The following is a 24012-nucleotide window of genomic DNA, read 5'->3' as shown; positions in this document are numbered from 1 at the left end:
TGTTAAGTCTCTACAGTGGTTCAGACATACAAATAAAATGCTATTAACTGTTAGTTATATTTTAAAAGTATAAAAGGTACAAAGGAGCCAAGATTATGATTACTTTCAAATGAAGCAGCAAATATGCTCAGTATCACAACCCTCACAATATTCAGCAGGAATATTAATATTGCCTTACCAATCTTTGAGGGATTATTAACAAGTCAAGGTCAAGTCTGAAATCAGTAAAGACGAGTGTCAAGTCAAATGTATTCAAGACTAGAGAAAGATTCGAGGATGAGTCACCAACTCAAGTGCGAAAATCTGGCTGGAGCTCATGCTTGCATAAGCACATGCATATTCACATTCAGACTGATGATGTTGTGCACATGTTGCTGTGAAGGTGTGAAAATTAAATGGCAGTCACACACACAAGACAAACACATAATAAACTCGTCACATATACATATTCCCTGTGTTTCTGTCCATATGAAGCCTTCCAGTAAATACATTATTCGCTTGGATTTAAACTGTGAACACTGCATGTAGAATTCAAACCTGTCCAGAACTGAAACACAATCCTAATCTTAACCCTAAACCCAAGATTTAACCGTGAACACCCGTTAAAATCACCTTGATTAGCAAATATCCACACTCCAATTGTCAGGAACTCAAACTTGTTCTCACAGCACAGAATTGCAAGAGCGATTAAGCATATACACGCACAAACACACTCATACAGACAATCTTCTTTTAAATGAGGGCACTTTATGACATCTTCGTGACGCAACAGTCCTATAAAATGAATGACAGCCACCCAGAGATGTCAGTCTGACAGAGTAGAGATAGTTTGTCTTTTCAACTGGAAAAATCCTTTTTAGAATTGCATAGTGTTCAGTGTTAAGTGAGAAATGACCTAAAGAAAAACAATTTGTTTAGCTTTGACAGAAGAACAAACTCTCTGCCTTACTGGTTGAAAAATGCTGACACTTTTCATGTTTTGAGAAGAAGCCCCAGTGGAAATGTGCACTATTCTGTATGGATGAGCTGCAGGACCTATACAAACACCTTCCTACTGTATATTTAGCCTGCAAACACTTGCATAACCCAACCATCAACCTTCTGTCCTGTAGTTTCTGCTGTTTTTATTGTTGTCATCTGTGCCTTAACAATCTTATTGTTGTGAATGGCCTGCTCACAAAAAAGAAAATGTGCATGTGCTAAACTGAAAAGTCTTATTTCCCAAAGTTTTACGAAGCACTCTACTCTTGCTAAAGATATGCCAGCACTTTTTTCAAAGTGCCCACCTTCCACCTGTGTTTATGACAGTTAACTAATATAAAATAAAATAAAAAAGCACTAAGAAGTTGGCATGAAGCAAAATGATTTTAGCTCTTCTATGTCAACATTCAGTTAATCAAATTTAGGCACACCTGCAAGTGTATGCCAACTGTGACAAATGACATTCCTGCATATGCATAAATCTGTCTACAGAGGCTACCTAGTAAATTAAACACAACAGGTAATGACGCAGTGTAATTATATTTTGAAATGTTGCAAAACTCAAAAACAATCAATGCCAAAAGAGAGGCTAAAGGAGCAAGCATAAAAAATGGTTTGCTTTATTCAAACTGACAAGACTGTAACAACCCAGAAAGTCATCAAACTGCAGACGGTAACAAGTCAGCTCTAGAATATGTCTGTTGTCAAGTTTTGTCTGTAAAACTTCTTTTCTCAGGGGCTCCAAATTAAAACACAATCCCATACAATTCATTGCACTGTACCTTAGTGACAAATGATGCCTTCAATTCTTGAGTTGAATGTTTTCAGCCTAAATTGGTACTCCATGCTAGGATTTGTTTACGAGATAGGCTAGTTAATAGCAGGGTTTCTTGGGTGTCCACATTGATTACGGCTGTCATCTGTTTCTACAGGGCCATCCAAGCTGAAACTGCTCTCTCTCAGCACCACACAATCCTATTTCTCCATTATTGTTGCCTTTGTCACTTGGTTATCACGGAGCTAATTAGATTATGATTGACATGTTAGGTTTCTTATACCCTTTTTACACCAAAATTAGTGTGTATATGCAGGGTTTTTTAAACGTGGGTAAACACACTAAAATAGGCAATTGACTACTTTTACATTGCCAGTAGACGAGTTTGCCTTTCTGTTTTTTTTTTTTTTCTAGAGTGCTAGCATTTTTCTAGCATCATTAGCATAGCCGTGCTGTGCTGTGTGTAGCCCATAGACTGTATAAAAATAAGGTGTAGCTGCAGTGTCTCCAGTTTAACAGCACTGTGCTGGGCAGTTGACAGGTGTGTTTATGGTGTTTGTGTGCTCTGAAAGACATCATGGCATGGATATAAAATCACACAGCTGACAGACTGTTAGCCTAGCATGCTAATCCTACATATACATGGATGAAACCATATGTTTATGTATGATCTCTCTGTAATAACAAAGTATGCATAACTTTGTTATTACAGAGAGACTATAATGTTTAAAGACATCCGCAGACAAAAATAGATGAAATAGCAGCCAGAAAAGGTGAAAAATTAGCGTTTGTACCCAGATGTCATGTTTCCATCACCGCCGATCAGAGCTGGAGCCTATAAATACCCGAGACTATTGTCATTTGACCCGGGAGTGAATGCAGATTGTACCCTTTCTCACTGAAGACAAAAGCCAGATGTTAGTGGGTGTTAGTGGGTTTTTTGTCCAGTGTGAAAGGGGCTTTCATGACAAAATGGCATGCTGGCGAGATTGAAAGATAAACAGAAAGAATGTTTTCAGTGCCAAGGATATGTATATATATATATATATATATATAGTTATACATAATTAGACTCCAAGAAAAAGATGTTGTTTGTGTTTGTCATTGAGACAAGAAGTCAGGCGGGCAGGTTATTTCTTGCACATCATTCAGCTGCATTTGTAATTAAGGGATTGAGGGTATGAATTGAATTAATTTTTGTGAGGTCTCTCAATACATTGTTAGAGCAGGTCTGAGGCAGAGATTTTTGGACCTGCTGTGCCGAGACTGCAGAGAGCCATCCGATGAAATGAGGAACACTGTGGCTTGGTAAATATTACAACCCTTTCAGCGTGATGTAAGTGACAATGAGGCAGGCGATACTTCATTATGAGTAAGGACGTGGACTTTTGTGAGCACAACAAACAAGGTGCTCATTAAAGTGCTACATGCACCAGTTCACCTAAAGAGTTTTATTTGTTGTTTGGCTTACATTGCCAAAGCAGATAACAAGCAAAGTATAACAATTACTTCAATCACAAATAATTGCCTGAATGAAAACTGTGCGATTATTAACCCTTTATTTCCTACCCTCCATGTTCAAAATATGAAGTGGTCATTATCGTGAGTTGCAGCTTTGTTTTTTAGAGTTTAAAAAGTCCTCTAACTCATCTGCTCATCTCTGATAGGAAAATAGTTTTAAAGAAATCAATACGCATTAATGGCTTTTACCTGGATTCCCCTCATCAGTGTGATTCATCAAGAGAATAAATGTTGCTGTCATTTTATACTTTCACTGCGCTGTTTGCATAGAATTTCAAAGTAGAAATACTTACTGATATTACAGTAGCTCCATTCATTGGCCTTTTAGTCTATCATGATAACCAGCTCAAAGCACCACAACACAAACAAAAACCAACACATCCATTAGGTGTCTCATTACATGGACGTCTCATTAGATAGGTTTCTTTGAACACAGTCACTGAAAGCAACAAGGCAAACTTTGAAGATCTGAGGCTGGTTCTAATATAGTCCACTGAAACAGTATGACATCTGTTTTATCTGTGTGGGGTAGTGGGCATACTGTATGCAGCACGCTATTTTGTAGTTCTTGTAGATTTTATCAAAACACTTTTTGTTCGGCCTCTATGTGGGCGCTGTGAATATTGACTGAATAGGTCATTGCTCGGACTTGTGAGGGGAATGATCAATAGAGCATGGAGGGACGGGTAGGAGTGCAGAGGTGAATGGATATTCAGAGGGATTGGAGGATGGAAAGAAGATAAAAGAGAAGGTTGAGGAGAGGTTTGAGATGTGTGTGTGAGGGAGAGACTGAATACATGTGTGTGAGTGCAGGCAACATGAATGTGATCTGCAAGCATGTTAGTGTTAGTCTCTTTAGCTGGCTGGTTCCCAGCTTGAGTCCACTGCTGGTTTTTTTTTTTTCCTTTTAAACTCCCCCAGAATAGTTGCTAAAGGTCGGAGACAGGAGCTCCTGGTGGGAGGTTGGGGGAATGGCGGCACCCCGTCGAGCACAATGAGGGGGGAAATGGAGCCGCTGGTCAAGCAAGGAATCCTTCACTGCACGCCTCTCAGACCACCAAAATAGAAGCCAGACAAGTATGAAAAATACATGCCCTCTGGCTGCCTCTGGTATTCCATGACACAAGGAGGACCCACGCAGAGCTGGAAAGAGGAAGAACTGGAAGAAGTTATGCTATTGTTTCTTCCTTTTTTCCCTGATAAAGGGTTTTCTAGGGGGGTTTTCATTCGAATCGAGGGTATAAGGAGGGTGATGTCGTATTGCTGTACAGACAGCAAAACCTCCCGAGGCAAATTTGTGATTTCTGATATTGAGCTGTACAAATAAAATTGACTTGACTGACTTGACTTGACTATCCTCAGGGAAAGAAGGAAGGAAAAGAAAGGGGAGCAGGAGGTGGAGAGAGAAAGAGCAGAACTGTGTTTCAGCATGTAAATGGCCAGTTTCATTAGATGTGCAATCATTCTTATCATTAGTTATAGTAACTCCAATAGTTAATTAATGTTCAATTATGCATTCAAGATCCTCTCACCTCCCTGGTGTAATAGAGTTTGTCAGTCATTTAGCGCTGCAGGGAGGTGTCGTGGCAATTTTGCAATTCCACTCTGACAAAGAGGAACAAGACAAAAATCTCTTACAGTATTGTCACACTTTATTAATGCTCAGAGCATGGTAGACAGCACAAAGTTAGTCTGTGGTGTGCACACACATCAAAAAAGCTGTTCACATCTTTTATACCTTGGAACTCTCCCCTCCTGTCAAGGCTGCTGTCTGTTATATTGATAGTACTTTAGTATGAGATCAGGCTAAAGTTCTCTCAGTTAAAGATACATGGTAAGATTCAGAATGATCAAACTGAACATGATCAAAATTGTCAAATGTGCAGTATCTGTATTCAGATATGTGCAATAAAGATACTCGCACTTGATTATATGTGTAGTATATGTAATTTACCTCACAGAGGACAATCACAGTGAACCACTCAAGCAAAGACATGCATCTGGACATCTGAGGAGTTTGCAGTGAAAGTAGCAAGACAGTGATGATTTAAATTCAAGCCATAAAGATGCCTTGACTTATTTATGATGCTGCACCCTGGCAGCAGACCAGACAAATGGCTAGGAAGAATGTCCTGCAACTAAAATAACAACGGTTAGAATTCCTCAACACTTATTATCTGTCCATCAGCAGTCATGTTTACTGACGCAGTGTCCTTGAGCAAGACACCCTTGAGGTGTTCTGGATAATAGCGTCAGCTAACTGTAAATGGTAAGCTATGAATCTAACACAACAGTTTCATTGCAACAAAGACATCTGTCCAAATGAATTGATTTGGACGGCTGCCCACACTCCTACGCTATATGATCAGGCTGAATATTGAAGTCATAACCCTTTTATAACAGTGCTTGGCAGGGCAGCCTTTTAGAGGTTTGATGCTGAGTACCCTTGACATACCTCCTACGCCGGCCTCAGCAGTGTCGGCCATACCCCAAGACCGAGCTCAGGAAAGTCACCCTCGGATTGTCACCTTGTCTGAAAAGCTCTCTCCCCCCGTTCCTCTCTGCAAGTCTTCCGTCTATCCGTCTTCAGCTGTCATTCTGTCTTCCTCTCCCTCATTTTCACTCTCACTGTCTCCTCCTCTTCCCATCACCCTCCCATCTATTCCCTCTGCTGAGTATGACAGTCACTTCCATGTTCCTTTCTGCACCTCATCTCACTGTCTGGGGAGAGAAATGGAGCTAGAGAGCACAGCACACGCATGCACACAACCTCACATACACTCGTATCTCTGGCTCTCAGGAGGGAGTGGAGCAAGGAAGTGTTGAGATGCATAGGTGCCTCAGTAGTGTAACTCCCGTGTAGTAGGAAGTGAGTGAGCAGATTAGGCAGGAGACACACACACACACACACACACTCACACATCATTGTGTGCCAAGCTGTCAGTGACAGAGTAGCTGACAAGCCTGCTGATTGTGAGAGTGAAGTGTAAGGTGGTGACAGGTCCTTGTCAGAGCAACCCAGGTCAAACCTCCCTCTCCATGTCTCCAGCTGTGTGTTAGTGTGTGCATGCGCTTATGTGTGCACAATCCGTTGAAAACCAGCCCAATGGGGAAGCAAGAGGAGACAGCTGCTCATCCGTCTCGCAGCAGGTCTCAGATCTGCTGACTGTCACTGTTCACTTGTTTGTTTACAATCAGCACCATCAACAGCTGGTCTGAAATCAGTCTGCTGTCACACGGCGAACAGAAAGAACATCACAAGCACAGCTTGCCCTGTGTCTACCCGGCCTCATTAGGTGTAGTCACCGCTGGGCTGGCTGAACACTGGAGCTCACATTTATTTAAAGTCACAACTGTACGGAAACTCAGCACTTTTATTTCGAGTCTGTAAGCACTTTTTCGAAAGCCTCAAGTCACACATCCCCTCTGGGTGGCAGTAGCCTAAAGGAGAAGTGAACTCATGATTTGAAGATTTCTGGTTTGAATCCCTGTTCAAGCTAAAGAAATACAGGTAGGAGAGGAAAAAGGGAGACATATGGTCTTCTCATGCTCTTCTCTTCTCACGCCTTTTAGCATGCTAGTTAAACCCAAGTACACAACAGTAAAATAATATGGTCATAATAGGCAGCTATTGTTTCCAGACAGGTGACAAATTAAAGGAAGAGCCTGGATCAGTGATTAGTAATACAAATCCAGATGCCTCTATCTGGGCACAAGGTGACACTGAATGGTTTGAGATGTATGAAAATTATATTAATCAACCCAGTTGAGCACCTATAGAATGGTAGATGATGTTGAACTCTGTAATACAGCGCTCTCATCACCACCATCAAAACACATAATGAGAGACTATCTTTGCATCCTTCCACAGACTTGGAGAATTTATGACAAGGAACACTGTGGCTGTTCTGGAGGTTCTTGTTGGTTTTTAATATTTCTCATGTGTGTATGAACAGTGTAATCCTCCCTAACTACAGTCAGTTTCCTTAATATATGATATGAAGTATTGGCAAATTCTGAGGCCAAGAAAAACATAATTTGAGAGAGTAAAACCCTCCTTCCCCCCGACTAATTTCCCTCGTGCCATATGTAAACTTGTAGCATTTGTGTACTTTGTCGTGTTTTCTGTATTTATAGAATATTGTATTTGAATACTGTATTTGTTTGTGTATCTGTTTGTTTTCTCACTTTGACTAAATGCTGCGCAGGTGTTGTCAAATGGATAAAGATGTTTTCTTCCTTTGCTTGTGTTTTGTCATTTTGCATGTGTTTTCTTAAGATGCGGTGCGTTGAGCTATCAGGGCCACACAGTAATCAGAAAACTCATAAATTATGATTTTTTTTTCTTGTACAATTATAACTGTCTCTTTTTTGTAAAATTACAAAATTATTCCTCTTTCTGAGTTTCTCTCAAAATGATTCTCTCGAAATGATAATTTATTCACCCAACTTTTTTCCGAAAAATCTCTGATTTTTTTCCCACAAGGGTTGCCCCAGTACTCTGAAATATGGGAAATGAAAGGGTAATGGTCTGTCTAATAGGACATGGTAAAATAGTTCTACGTGTGTGACATGGAGCAATGTCACCTGTCAGCTACAGTACAGTAAAATGGAGATGTGTTTTTGCAGGAAGCAAATGATTTACAGGTGATTATGCAGGTGGTACGTTCAGTCACTAAATAAAACTGATAAAGTCATGGCCATGTGAAGTGATGGGTGTGCATGACAAAGGTAGAGCCTTGGCCTACTGGCAACACATCTCTTTAATGACATGCACACACACGCACACACATCCTTGTACTAGTATCTTTATGTACACCCTCTGACAATATGTACCTCCTAAAACCAAACCTCAAATCTTACACTCAGGGATGCAGCAATGTTGTTATGCATTTATCTCACTGTCAGTGTCAGGTTCTGACAAGAAGTGTGGGTGTATGAATGATGCTATCATGCATATACGTGTCTTTGCACGCACACGTGGGTGTTGGTGTGTGCGTGACGCATAAAAGGAAAGGAGAGAGGGCAGATTAAAACAGTGATAGAGCAGTAAGCAGTGATACTCTGTGCCTGACCTTACTATCCTTGCTTAATACAAAGCCTCTTCTCCCATAGCAAACACAAGCCCATTGAATCTTTCCAGGCAGTAATGAGAAGTCTTCCCACAACAATAGCCTGCATCCGTTTATCTGCAGAGTATAAGAGAAAGCGGACAACCCAACTCCCCTTCGTGGGATTTCAATCACTAAAACCCATTCTGTTTTATCAACAATTAATCTCCTTTTAAAGCCTCAGACTTAGAATAGGACAAACAAGCGCAAGGTATAAAGCGCCATACAATATGCGACCACGCCGAGAGGAACCACACTGAAGCCGCCTCAGAAAAACAACAAAGGCACATGAGGAGTTGAGGAAGAAGGAGAGAGTGGGAAAATGAGATAGAGAGAGGAATGACAGTGTTCTGAAAAACAGACAGCTGCACCGCTCTGCTGTGCGTATCATTTCTTCGGCTCAAGAAGCGGCAAATAAACAGCCGTCTTGTTTTTGGCTCCAACACCTGTGTTATTTCTGCACCGCCAGCAGCAGTGGCGGTAAATGGCTTGTGAAAAGAAGTGGAAGTTCTCCTTTTGTGCCCAGACTGCTGAAAAGATATTGTTAATGTAGGAAGTCTTTCTCAGATATACAGTATTGCTGCCAAGTGTAACAGGACATTAGAATTCAAGCAGTAAAACACAGCATGTCGACAAGAGGATTCCCACTTAGGTGCTTTTATTTAGAGGATGTAAGACATTTCAGGTTCCATCTTGATGTACTGATAAGTGATTTTTCCTATACTTCCAAAGAGAGGAAATGTGTTAGATGCCTTTTTGTCGTCATAAAAGGAAATTTGTCATTTAAAACCAATGCCTGACACACTGAAATAACATGCATTTTAACTTAGAGTGCAGTATCTCTAGTGGTATTTTACTGTGTAGATGGATATTTGCATTTTATGGTGTGTTTGGTTTTGGCAACACAGTCATAAGTGAATTTAAGATTAATTTAGTTTCTGAGCTTAGTCATTTTTTTCATCATCTCCACTGTGAGGAATGTGTTGATGAGAATAGTCACTTTGTAATTTTTGACCCATCATTTAAATCACACTGACTCCTGACAGGAAACTAGCTGCCATGTGGCTGTGTTAGATACAGCCAAGACCAACTGTCCAAACACAATGCACACATGCTCACACACACAAACACACACACACACACACACACACACAGATGAAAGTCCAGAGGGGGGTGGAGGGTATGTGCACGTATATAGACTCCAGCACACATACTGTCACACTCATGCAGACAAAAGAAAATAAATGTCGCAGGGTCTTTTATGCTACTCGACTCTGAAGTTTCTCAAATCAGCTGCTTAACATAAATTAGCATTTGCAAAATAAATGTAATGTTTTGCACTGTGGTAAAGCGATGCTGATGAATGATGCATGAGGATATGCAAATGAGCACCATCCAGTTGCCAACTGAAGTTGCTGGATTGCGATTCACAGCGCTCACCCCTCCACCTCCTCTGTCTCTCTCTTTCTCCCCCTCTGGTCTCCTCCCTTGCTTTGGGAGATGGGGGGCATGAGGAGTGCGTATGGACCTACATAATGCGTGTTTGCCCTCCCATCCCACTGTCGTCCCTCACTCCTACAGAGTACTTTAATTGACATGGAAAACTTGTGTTTGTTCACACAAACTTAAAATTGCCAGTGCAATGCAAATCAGTATCCAGCAGGCATTTGTAGAAGTGTACTTCTTCCAGGCCCCTCAATTCTTCCCAAGTCACTTCCAAAAGCCTGCTGTTGCATATCCCAAAGGCCGCAAGGCTTTCAACAGTATAATGTGTGGAAAAAGACAGCAATTTTATGCATTGTCTTTCCAACATTGCTAGCACCAGGCTGCATGGCAAATTAGAGAATGGCTGAAAAACAATTTGAGCTTGATGTCCAAGTAGGGGAGAAAGCACACTTCCTATTAAAAAAAAAAAAAAAAAAAAAACAGTAATTCCTGTAATGTCCCTGCTTTCAAATAATAATAGTAATGGAGACTAACTGGCTGAAGTACCTCATTCAGGCCATCACTTTTCAGCTGCAGTATTGGTAGCTGAAATGCAGCTTACTGTATAACTTAATTATTCGCATATGTTTCCTGTAATTCTCGATTATCACATGGTTTCCATTTACACCACTGTTTGGAGCAGAGTGATGTTTCCTTGTGTCTCTTATACCCACAGTAGCTCAAACTCCCACATCAGAGATATTACTCCTCAACAGCTCCTAAAAGATTGCTTCTTAAAAAGAAATGGTTTCCAATCACCAAGCATCTCAGCAAAGGTAATGTAGGATGTTAGTGGGCTGGATATACATTTCTCTGTGACAGATAGTTTCATTCTAAAATTAGATGTGTAACCCCTAAAATGGGATACCTCTTGGGGAAAAAAAAACATTACAAGCACAAAATTGGAACAAATTATGACATTTAGCATTTTCATAGCAAAATGATAGCTGCATCCAAGTGATGACACACAGTAGACCATTCATTTTTTACAGAAAGATGAACTTCAGCCTATATTTTTGACAGGGGGATGCTTTATCCGTCGATACTCCACAGTTCAGTGGTCTAAAACACCTGTGACCACAAGTTTCTATTTCAGTTAATGCTGTTCTCTCAGAGTAGAAACTAGACAATGCATTTTGCCACCTATTCCCTCTGCTTTCCTCATTGTGAATTCTATTATTAGAGTAGCTCAAGGCTACTGACACTTGTGTGCCCCCACTCAAAGTATACCAGCAAAACAGTTTGAGGAAAACGCTTGCAACATGGAAATGTAATCAAAAGAAATGCAACAAATGTAGTGCTGTTTGGCAGGGCTCAAACTCTGACCTGCATCCACAGGTACAGTAGAAAGGAGGCAGTATGCATCTGTGTGTACGTACATATGTATGTATGTATGTTTGTTTGTCTGACTTTTTATTTTTATTTAACCAGGAGTAAAAGACCCATTGAGATTAAAAATCTTTTTTTCAGGAGTGTCCTGGCCAAGACAGGCAGCAGCACAAATAACAATTTAAAATAAAAACAAAGAATAAATTACAGAATTATGAAATATCAAAAAACATTCATCAACATTCAAAACATCTACAACCAGATGTGCCTGCTTCATTTAGTCATTTAGAGTCACTTTAAATGCATCCAGTGAGACCAACTCCCAAAGATTCAGGTAATTTTGCAACAGATTCCAAGCTGAGGGAGCAGCATACTTAAACGCCCTTTTCATAATTCAGTACGGACTTTAGGGACAGGTTGTAGGGATAAGTCCTGGGAGCAAAGACAATATCTTCCCATGCTTTTCTGAGGGATATAGATCTGTAGGTAAGACGGAGGCAGTACAAGAATAGCCTTATAAATAAGAATATGCCAATGCTTAAGTCAAGGCAGTCCATCCAACCCGAGTATACAAAGGGCAATGGTGAGTAAGGGCTTTGAGATTTGTAATAAATCTCAGTGCTCCATGGTAGACAGTATCCAGCATGTGTAGGCATTGCAAAGATGCATGCATGTATATATCATCACCATAGTCCAGCACAGACATAAAGGTGGCAGCAGCAAATCTCCTTTTGGCCTCGAAGGAAAAGTAAGATTTGTTTCTAAATTTGTTTCTCACACTCGTTTGTGTGAGAAAAGAAAGTGTTATAGTGGTACTGCCAAAAAAACCTTCAGTCTCTGCAGAGAGAGCTACCCATCTATCTGTCTATCTATTTACCTATCTATCTACGAGGGCTGAACGATCAACCATGTTTATTTTAATCGAAATCGCAATTAGAAAGCGTGCAGATTTCAAATCGCCAGAGGCTGAACTTAACTGACATAATTAAGTGTCTCAAGAAGCTTTAGCAACTGAAAGTTTACAGTAATTTGCAGACTGCTGATTTCATCAACTATAACAACAACACTGTTGCTATGAATTCACTCAGCTGTAGCTAATTAATGTTAATTTGATGAACTGGTGAAAAAGCAGAAACAAAAAAATTGGCTGTCTCATTAATAGGGCTTCTGCATGGCCATGTTTGTCCATTTACACTTGGACAAAGATGGTTTTGCGGAAGAAAAAACAACACTATCATTTTTGATTTATGAAAAGAATAAAAAAAAGAGAGTTGCATGTTTTTGCTCTTCAAAAAAAGAGTGGAAAGTTTGTCTCATGTCAGCTTCAGTCAGGTAGCTCGGCACCTGTCGAGTATAACTGACAGACAGCTGGTGAACAGTTGTTGGACTCTCCCAATTAAATTTGAAACATATGGTCATTTTAAGCTGATCACCTTAAAAGCTCTGAATTGAGACCTCCAGGATTCGAGTAGCTCATTCTATCAGTCAGTGGAGCTAATGTTAGCTTAGGCGGCTACATTAGGGGTCGTCAATCAGATATAAAACATTATCAGATATTGTCATTACTACCATAACTCAACCATATCTATCTATCTATTCATCTATCCATCCATCTATCCATCTATCCATCTATCTATCCATCTATCCATCTATCCATCCATCCATCTATCCATCTATCCATCCATCTATACATCTATCCATCTATCTATCCATCTATCTATCCATCTATCCATCTATCCATCTATCTATCCATCTATCTATCTATCTATCCATCTATCCATCTATCCATCTATCTATCCATCTATCCATCTATCCATCTATCTATCCATCTATCCATCTATCCATCTATCTATCCATCTATCTATCTATCTATCCATCTATCCATCTATCTATCTATCTATCCATCTATCCATCTATCCATCTATCTATCCATCTATCCATCTATCTATCTATCTATCCATCTATCCATCTATCTATCCATCTATCTATCCATCCATCCATCTATCCATCTATCCATCTATCCATCTATCCATCCATCTATCCATCTATCCATCTATCCATCTATCTATCCATCTATCTATCCATCTATCCATCTATCTATCTGTCTATCTGATGGGAATTTCAGTAGTTTTGCAGGCATTTGATGATGGCTAGATGAAAGCAATTAGTCCGGGAAACAGGATTGTCCGTACATACACTTTGTGCCAATCCATCTAGTGGATGCCAAGCTTTTTCGCTTAATAAGTGAAAACTCAAAGCAATCTATCTAATAACTGTCAAGATATTTCACTCTGAACCACAAATGTCAACCTCACGGCCCGACCAACAGACCGAGACACTACCATCCCTTAAGCCAAGCTGCTAGCGTGGATAAAAATGATGCTCACTCCTTGTTCTTCATTTACTTAATATACTCTTTTCCTCTATGTCACACACTCTTCCTCTTCTATCCAGATTAGCATAGAAATGTGATGATATAATATAGTGTAATGCCTGGATTCATTGTGCTTTTCTAATGTGCTCACTTTGAATCAGTCACTGCTCTCACTTTTCCCTGGAAACCTTCAAGGAAATGTGTCTTCACCCCAGTTCATGCATGCACGCTTCATATTCACCATAGAGACATTAAGCCTCCTAACACCAGTATGGGCACGTGTTTGCACACATATACTGTACACAAAGTCTAATCAATTCCCTCTAGACAAGATTAACCAATCTATCTTCATTATGCTTCATTAAATAGATAACATGTGAAGCACACACTTCATGTGCAGGAAGTAGTATTCTCCTGTGGGCGCGGACAAAGATGTATGAAATGTTGTATTGTGATTAATTGTTTCTTTAGACAATACATCACGTTCCATTCATCCTTTATGATTGAGTTGCTCCCTTTACACTCCAGGTGAGATTACTGACAGTTAATAGTTGCTTTTAAACAACTAGTCGAGCAGCTTCCTCTCATCTCTCATTTAAATTCTCTCCTCTCCTCTGTTCTCTCTCCTTTATTCTTTGATCTTTGCATTCACCTGGCTTTCTCTTTCTTTTTATCCAGCACCAAACCAAAGCACTGAAGAAGAGATTGAGCTTCAATAGAATTTCCATGGCAACTGATTTTCAGTCATACCTCTCCAATCACGTTACCCTGGCAGTTCATCCAGGGAGAGCTGAATATGATCTGGTTTAGACTTTGATCATGGTCCCACTGATCTTTCAATCAACATGAAATAACATTGTATCAGCTGACGTCCATCTCCATCATGCACTTGATTTGGATAATTTAGATATTTTTCTGTCCATTTCAAACACCCAGATTTGTAGGTATTTTGGCATTTTAGCTGCAGGCCTATATAATAAGTCAGATTATTGTTTTTGCGGTGTTGTTACCTGGTGTTTTTGTGAGCTCTGTGGCATGAAATGGCACAGCATTTATGTGTGCTCACCAAAGCAGAATAGCTGTTTTTCAACTAACCTCCTATATCAGGGTCCCTGAAGTTGCCAGTTCATTTCTCAGGGCAGGACACTTCGCTCTCACAGTGCCTGTAGCCCCTCACTTGGAACATGAGCATGAACTTGCCCGCAACTGAGACTACTGACATTTACTGTTGTAACAAACAGTAACAAACCCCTTCCTTGCACCTCAGAGATCTCCTTTTAGCAATTTATTTTAACCACCAAGATTCCATCATTCCTTATTTTCTTAGATTAAGGGACATATCAGTCAGTTTCATAGTGGTTATTACATTTTCTGGGTCCTCAGAGACTCCCTCTTATTCAGTGCAGATAATTGTGTCTTTCTGAGAAATACCCAGAGATCTGCACTAGTGGCTTAGTGGCTGCAAACAGATGATTCCTTATCAAGTTATTGCAATTTCCAATAATTTCATTTTCTATCGTTTTGAAATGTATGTTGAATGAATGAATGAGTTGAATGAACGTTCAAGTCATCGAGTCAAATGAACCTGCTGTACTTAGTGTAGTATGCAAACACAGATTATTATAATATACAACATCAATTATCACATTTCTGCCAAATTAATTGTAATGTCACACACACATAAACCAAATAAATCGTTATATCCCAAATAATGATATCTCAGGGTCGTCACACCAATGCTCTCTTCAGATGTGATAAAAGATGTAGAGCAATTAACATGGCAACACATCAAAGAATTTGCCATTTCCTCCTCCTGACCCATCTTTAATAAGACACAGCAGATCTTCCTTAATGAGATGCTGTGTTCTTTACATGGCTAATTAGCTGGATTGCTCATTAAACAATTAGTCAGATATCTCTCTGATAGTCTCTGTGGTTTTCTCCCACTCTGTTCAGATGTTTTGTCTGACATGTGCAGATATCATCCCTCTGTTAATTGAAGCTTTCTGACAAACTAATATAAGTCAGCTTAGCAAGTTGTTGAATATTAAATGCTCTCTCAGTTGTAGAGTCATTCAGTCTGAGTTCTTGAACTGGCTGTGAATGTGCATTTCCTTCTGATGTATTAGAGTAGAGTGTGGAAGTGTGGTCTCGTCCATAATGGCTGCTTGATTTTCAGGTGTATTCCAAGATATTTGAGTTCAGGATCAGTTATTTATTTACCCCTTAATCAAAAGCAAGTCTCAGTGGACTCAAAGGTGTCAGTGTGCTTCAACCAAAGTGCTTGTCAGATGGTCCAACAGCATATGAAACCCCCTCCTCCCCACACCTTTCCAATATCAGGATTGAGAGGCCTGTGTCTGACAATTTTTGTCACATTCCCAAACCAACAAGTCCCATAATCACCCCTACTTCATGCAGCAATCGGTCGGGTGTGTGGAGGTTAGAAAGTACGAAATTTCAACTTCTCTCTCAGGCCTTTTTTTTCATTTTTTACACAATTACTTAACTGAATTTTCGTGCTTACAACCAAGTGCAACACCATGAATGCCTTTGAGGAGAGAATGCTTTTCACCCCATCTTCAAGTGTGACCATTCAGGACACCTATAAACACCTTTGCCTTTGTGTTCAGAGGGCACATTTCAAGCCTTCATTTTGGAGCATACTGACACCCTTAAAGATCCATATCCAGATACCAATATATGAAGAACTGTGTGTAGACATTTCAGCAATGTTGAAAAGAAAGCACTTTCCTTTTTGTGCCTTAACATAAAAAACATAAAAATAGAGTATTTTAGACAGTTGTGAGTGAATCAGGCTGCCCATTCTGCTTCCTTCCATTATTGTGTCTCAATGTCCTCCATGCTAATGGTCGCCAGTGGCAATTATTATGTCAGTATTCTCAGGGGAGGCCAGATTTACTCATGCATCATGACAATGCTGATAAATTCTCATCTGAACATTCACAAGCACTGAATCATTTTTTTTAGCCAACAAGTTTCAAGTTCCAAGTTTATTTGTAATCTCAACTGTTAAAAAATAACTTAAAATGAAATATGCTTTATTAAGGACCAGAGTATGAAACAAAACATAAAAGCATCAAGACATTTAATCAAAAATTGTCACTGTCCACTTTTAAACAGATCAAATAATCTTAACCTTCATGCAGTTGTAGCGCAACACAAACATCCATGAAAATCCATATTTAGTCTGTGTCTTTTCCACTGGAATTGATGGCCAGTAGATTATGTTGGTTCAAGTTCATTGGGAAAAGTAAGAGTTGGAAAAAAAGAACATATAACTTAATCTTCATCCCAACTTCTTTCTCTCCTTCTCTGCAGCAGAACCGTTGGATGGAGAAGAGTACCTGGACATTATAGGTATCATGCGGAACCAAGCAGGTCGTTATGAATGCAAAGCCAGCAACGACGTCGCCACGCCTGATGTTAAATATGTCAACGTGATTGTCAACTGTAAGTAACGACAGACTGCAGGGCATGCTATATTCCAAACTGAACACTGATCAATACTTTCATCACATTTCATGTCAGAAAAGATGATACACTCAACAGATAAGAGCATACAAGAGTCAAGATCGGAGTTAAGGGTGGAGACACGCAGAATTTAGTGTGACGGGGAGTGAAGGCTGTATCTTAAAAGTTTTGGAGCACCCTTCAGTTCTCTCAAGATGAATCCAGGTAGAAACAGAAAGAGGTCTAACTTTGATTGCAGCTGTCATCTCCATGGTAATTCTCACGTACCATATCATCATTCAAGAGACACTTGTCATTTCGAAACAAGACCACCTAATTACATCTTGTCAGGGGACCATGTTAGGTCTGATGAGTATAATATACGTTGACTGTTCAGGATTGATGAACAACTCATAAGACATCACAAACGAACTAATCCCAGAGGAGTTATAGAATTTTCTGTTCTGAACAAATCATGTGTGGCTGTTTGCCCAAACTGTACTTCAGCCAAGTCTGAGTGCCTGAATTAAATGATAAAGATTACTATATTAAACCATTTTTTAGCTTTTAATTCTAAATGGAAAACAGGAATTAACCACTTTGGATGTATTTCTGGTATTTGTGGTGTTTATAGAAATCGTTGTGTGCATGATGATAGATGTTGAAAGAAACTTGAAATTTGATTGTCTTAGCCACAAATCTATCTAAACTGATTTCTGGGCCTTCAGTGGTCTACAAAAAACATGGATTAAAAATGTGGCATGTAGAGGAACCTTTCAAGTCCTTCAGCTTATCCAATATATTTGTTTGTAGGTTAGCTTTTATCAGTCAGATTCAACACAGAGCATTTGAAAGGGCTTGATCTCAAGCTTGAATCACTGACACCATTCAAACACACTTGACACAATAAGAGTAATTCACCTTTTAGGAAAAGGAAATTGAACCATTTCAAAGAAAGACTGAAAAAAAACCTCACAGGTACTACATGGGATGTGAGCAGCAGTTCACTTGATGTTACTGTGCTTTAGAGATGGTTTGGCTGTTCAGAAAATGTAACTGATGTCAGTTTTGTGTGACTCTGCAGACCCTCCGACAATAAAGAAAACCCAGAGCTCAGAGGCCCAGGTGGGCCGCATGGGGACGCTGCAGTGTGACGCCACCGCTGTGCCCACACCAGAGCTTGAATGGTACAGAGACGAAAAAAGGTAAAACTTGACTCACATTTACACCACCAACCCCAACACCAGTGTCACAAAGAAACACCTGTACACAACCACAAACACCTTTCCTCAGTGAGAAATTATACTTAAAGTTGGTCATGGTTGGATGACAAAATATGTTGGACAATTTCTCAATAGTTCATCCTGAATTGGGACACTTCAAGATTAAATGGCCATGAAAAAAGACAGAAACACTCGGCAGTAACAAGATTATGCTTTCAAGAAGATTTTTTTTTTTCACATTTTAGCCCAATCAAGGGCTAAGAGTCTAAGCGGGGTGTGAGCTACAGGGGATCCAGGGGGAGCTTTGGCTCCTCTTAATAAGACATGAGCTCCCCTGAAAACATGATTTGTGAAATTTTGGGGGATCTCTAAAATATTGACACTATGCTATTTTTGCCATGCATTTCTATTTTTCTGTATATTCATGGATCATGCGTAAAATTGTGTTATCATTGATGTATGATTCATGCATGAGGGTGATTCATCACTAATTCACTTTAATAAAAATTCCGGCATACATGCTATTCTTGCCATCACCATCAAAGCATGGTGGTGCAATATCATAAACTTCAATCACTTTAACGCAAAGATCAGAAAAAAACAAACATTCTTTCTCCCAGTCAGTCTGTGCACCGAATCGCCAATATTCATTTCTCTGTTTTGTAGTCAGCATACAGATATGTCAGAAAACAAGGAAGCTTACTCACCAATTTTGTATTTACCAAAGAACTAAGCCAATTAACTCTGAAGTCAGGCCTCTGTGGTCACGTCTGTTTTAAAATAAGAGCTATTCCTTATTAACTGTATTATTCACTGTTAGCACAGTATGTGATGGGTGTTGATGAGGGCTGGATCCCTTGTAGGCAGCCTGGCCTGTTTTTGTTGGTATTTACAATGCTCATGCATGTGTGTGTTGTTGTAGGCTGGTTTATTGATATGTGACCCTCACATTTGATGTCTTAATTGTACCAAAAAATTATTGCGCTCATCTTTATGTGATGGGTAACTTTAACCGTCATTGATGAGGACTCGATCCTTTGTAGGCAGCCTGCCGTGCTCTGTTTTTGATTTAATGCTCATACATTTGTGTATCTATAGGCTGTTTTGCTATTTGACCTATCCATGTCTTATTTTAGCCAATAAACTATACAATATAGTACATCACTCTGCAGGGTATACTGTGCCCTGCTTTAGTTGGCAGTATTGTATCATACTGTGATGTTTGGTTTTGATACCCATGTGGACCTTTGATGTGTTCATTAACTTTTAATTATGTATTAGATGTGCTGACATGAAGCAAGTAGGCCTACATACCTACAGCTATGAATGTTTCTCTGCAACAAGAGTCAGTCCTCAAGTGACCACCCCTCAACCACCCCCCCAAAAACAAATGAGCTCCCCCAAAAGCCATGGTATAGTTCACACAATGAGTCTAAGTTAAAATATATGAGCTGTAGGCAGCCATTCAAACAAGCCATTAAATAGAGCACAAGCGATTAGCCTCCTTTATCACAAACAACCATATCAACTGTACAACTGATCCACAAAGGCTGGTACCCTTGTGCTCTGAAGTCTCTTTATTACTGTAATGATCCCTCTAATGCCGCCAGGATGGAAAACCTTTCCCTTACATGTCAAATTACTGGAAACAACAAAGTCTTTGAGAAAGGCCTTTACAACTCACATTGTAAACACATTACAACAGTTTGGAAAAGTTTGTGTTGTAACATTTTAGTCTCAGGCCTTATCATATATGTCCTTTAGTCATCTTTAATGGTGAATACTGAATTGAAACATTCCGGTTTGTGCTGATTGATTAGTTACACTTATAAATTCCTGTTGGTGACCTGCATGTGATGAAGGTTTAATACCCTTTAATTGAACTGACTTAACTTAAGGCAAGGAGGAAATTTGATTTATGTTGTCACCATTTCACAAAAATAATGAGATTTACATTGAATTTACTTATGCATGACCATGGCAGCTGTACAGAGACTTTGCTGTTCACTATTATGAGCACAATTAAGGCATTATTAATGAATAGCATTGCTTTAGCATTTTACAAGACCAAGGGCCAAATCCACGAAGAAGAGATTGCACCCGCTAATAGAACCGTGAATTGTGCAGCATTTGCACCCACAATCTGCCCCATTTTAAGGTCCTATTCACAAAAGATTTTGCGCTAATGATATGTCGGTGCAAACATATCCATAAAGTTTTGCAGCTGAGTGCAATTTGCACTTGTTTTTCATCTGTTTGAGTGAGTGGAGCATTTTCCAGTGTTTCAGGCTTTTCTCCACATTTCAGCACACAGATTGGTCCATAATGAATCAATCAAATTGCATGTCTTTAATTAGCAGAGGTGCGCAAATACAGACCTCTCCACAAACACAAACCAACTTTGATGTATTTTGCCTCTTTTACTTCTGTAGTATTTCACATGTATAACATAACTGAAATGTCAAATGTCAAAGTGCAGCTATTAATGTGACTCTGGCAGGTCTGAAACTCGTTAGATTAATATCTGAATCTTACAGTAATGATGTCCAGGTGTTGCTTAATGTATCCCGGATTTCAGAGAAACATCAGTACTGATGTTCTGTTTGTTGCCCACAGCTGGCTGCAGCATCACACAGCAGCTGAAACAATAAGTGTATCTCCAAACTAAGAAAGAGGCTGTGTGCATTTACGCACACAACACAACAGCACAGCAGCAGCAACTTCATGAACACCGGATCAGTCAGGATCTGACAGTAATTAATGCTCTGTGTTTTGCTACCCATCTACACAGGTCAGCTGTTACACACAGATTCCAGATATATATGGTGGAACTGTATGGATGAATCCTGAACTCCATCAGTGCTGTTATTTTTATTTTTAAATCCAACATAAGCTCACAACCCCACTTGATCCCCCACATGTCTGACTGTAGGTTTCACCCTTAATATCATTCAATATCAACTCAATATCATTCAAGCTTCACAAGCTTGAAGATATGACGAGAGATAGAGAGACAGAGAGTGAGTGAGGAGTGACTGTGCGTGCAGTTAACACCTGAAGATGCTAATAACGCCACCCCAATTGCGTGTGGCAATTAGCGCTGGTTTTTGCAACAAGGCTTATTTACAAAGAAATTAAAATTTTGTGCTGAATGTATGAATATTACCTAATTTACATACATGCAAATGGAACAGACGCACCATGGCGTTATCTGCTTGGCAGCACAGTTTGCAGTGCATTTTCTTTTTCTGGTGCTTTGTGAATTACACGCTGTTTTTTTGTCTCATTTGCGCAGATTTAGCAGCCGCAAAAGCTGCACAATCCTTTTGTGGATTTGGCTCTAAGAGTCTACAGTCACATTAGTAGCTCTTTGAGACTGTCAACACAAAGTACAGCTGAGGCTGATGGGAATGTCATCAGTTTTGCAGGTATTTGTAGTATTGGGCAAATAATTTTTTTGCCAGATGATAGTGTTAGATGAAAAGTGAAGGGATCACCAAGGTTATTAAACTTCATCCTGAGGGGGACATGGATATCTGTACCAAATTGAATGGCAATCCATCAAATATTTGTTGAGACATTTCATTCAAAACCTATTATCATCAGTTATTTTCAACCTCATTGTGGCACTAGAGAAAAATCCAGTGAATAACCAAAGTCATTAGGATATCTTGTCTGGGTACCATCAATGTCTGCACAAAAATGTGTGTTAAATCATCCAGTACTTGTAGAAATATTTCAGTCTGGACCAAAGTGGTGGACTAACTGACACACATTTCCATCCCTAGAGCCACACCACTAGCATGACTAAAAATGATATTGAACAGTGTCCACATAAGCCTTTGGTGAATGTGAGCATTCATCTCTGAGTTGTCTTCAGACAACAGTACAACATTGTTGTCCAGATTTTTGCACGGGCAGTCCTTTTGAAATTACGAAGGTCAGAATCTTTTCACATGGTTTGTCCTGAGTTGATTCCTGCTCTGCTCTCAAATATGGCAGCAGCTTCATCTCTTTGTTCTCTGTTCCAGGAATGCTCTGTATCATTTTCCCGGTAGTTATAATGGATCTCTTTGATCCCTTTGTTAAATCTGCTCTCACAGTGGTTCCATTGTCATATCCCAAAGTTAATTTGATGACATCATCTGAGTAGTTTGATAATGACTAATCACCCACTTAATCACTCACTAGGCTGTTATTCCATTGTTAATTGAACATTACTGTGTAAGACAGGGATGGATTCTGTGATATTCTTCTGAAAAGAGAAAAAGGAGAACAGATTGGGTGTTCTCTTGTATGCAATTTATATACAGTAGTCACTGAAAATCTCAGTAACCCTTCTCTCATACCACAAGTTATTCCACTGAAATGGAAATCAGATTTCCTGCAGTGTACTGTCTCCTGTGCAACTGAAAATTGTGTGACCAGACACAGATGTTCATTGCAAAGCTATCAGTTTAAGTGTCATGCATGTATCTGAAAAACACTTGAAGAGGATCGAAGCGTAATGACATTCAAAGGCCAATGACAAACCAAGTCCCTCCATTTCAACACTTGTCATTTAATAACCTGAGAGATTCCCTCCACTGAAGCAAACCCACCATCTGAGTCAGTTTGGAAATGGAGGGCTTGAATGGAAAAAGGTAATGATAAGAAAATTAAAGAGCATCATGATCTGCAATTTTCACTTGTACCCCAACTACAGCAGCAAAAGTTCACAGAAGATAGGGAGAAGAATATTGGAGGCGTGTCACAAGTGTTATCACAGATATGGTCTCTAAAGTAATAGGCCTACCAGTTCTTCAAAAGAAAGATTTATGATTGTTGAAATATTTTTGCATTATCCATCGTTTCCAACCTCCATCTATCTCTGTTGTTTTCTCCCTGGAGGATTTTGGCTATGTGCCTGTTCATGGTCCCCCTCTCACTCTGTGCCAGCGGAAAGTGTTATTGCACTTTCTCCTTGGATGATGATGTTAATGCACCATAATAATACAATTTATCCTTGCTTGGCTAGTTAATTTTATAGTCCTGTCCCCAAGATTCAAAGCTAATGCACTGTTGCCTGTTGTGTCTTATTTAAATGATTGTTAAGGTGGGGTCTTGCTCCTGTGCTTGTTTCCCTCTTAATCAGTTTAACCTCACCAGCACACAGGTTATCAGTGGACGCCCTGAAATCTGCATATAAATGGCAAAGAGAAGATGTCACTTACGGTTGTTGCATCAAGCTTTCAAACTTCACATGTCACATATACAGTTTACAGGTGCCAGATTTACCACTTGAAATTCCTAGTCATGTTTGAAACAATTCATCCATGATTTCAGACAGAAGTAGAGAAAAACAGGTTTCTCATTTCGAGCTGACGACTGTCCGTTTTGCCTGCTGGAATTGCAAACTGTTGCCTTCAGATTTTATCAGCTGTAGCTAGCTTGCTAATTAAGTGAGTTAATTAAAAACGCTGTCATTGGCTGACTTTTTGATGTTTCCTGCTGACTTCTTTTAAAGCGAGAATTTGTAAAAGGGGTCTTAAATATTCATTTGATGGCTACTGTGCAGACATGATATCATGCTAAATGAAAAAAAAAGAAACATCATTCTTTTATTGCAATGTAGAGTTCATCCTTACAGCCTATTAAAAGTAAAGATTAGAAAAAATATGTAACATCAGACTCATTTCTTTCTAACAGCCCTGTTTGGCTGATTATCTACTTTTCAGTATTCTATTCTATATCATATTT

The 24012-nt window shown here is 39.5% G+C and overlaps 1 protein-coding gene across 1 annotated transcript in view; it reads left to right on the top strand.

Moving 5' to 3' along the window:
* The window catches only part of lsamp (limbic system associated membrane protein), a 202328-nt gene that overhangs the window by 167173 nt on the left and 11143 nt on the right, over nucleotides 1-24012 (top strand). The window contains exons 5-6 of the mRNA XM_067594145.1: nucleotides 16919-17050; nucleotides 18135-18255. Coding sequence (XP_067450246.1) covers nucleotides 16919-17050; nucleotides 18135-18255 — 253 coding nt within the window. The remainder of the gene's footprint in view (nucleotides 1-16918; nucleotides 17051-18134; nucleotides 18256-24012) is intronic.

The sequence above is a fragment of the Thunnus thynnus genome, chromosome 7 (genome assembly GCF_963924715.1).
Source record: "Thunnus thynnus chromosome 7, fThuThy2.1, whole genome shotgun sequence".
NCBI classification, from domain to species: Eukaryota; Metazoa; Chordata; class Actinopteri; order Scombriformes; family Scombridae; genus Thunnus; species Thunnus thynnus.
The sequence above is the reverse complement of the archived record's forward strand: the minus strand, read 5'-3'. Positions and strand labels throughout refer to the sequence as shown.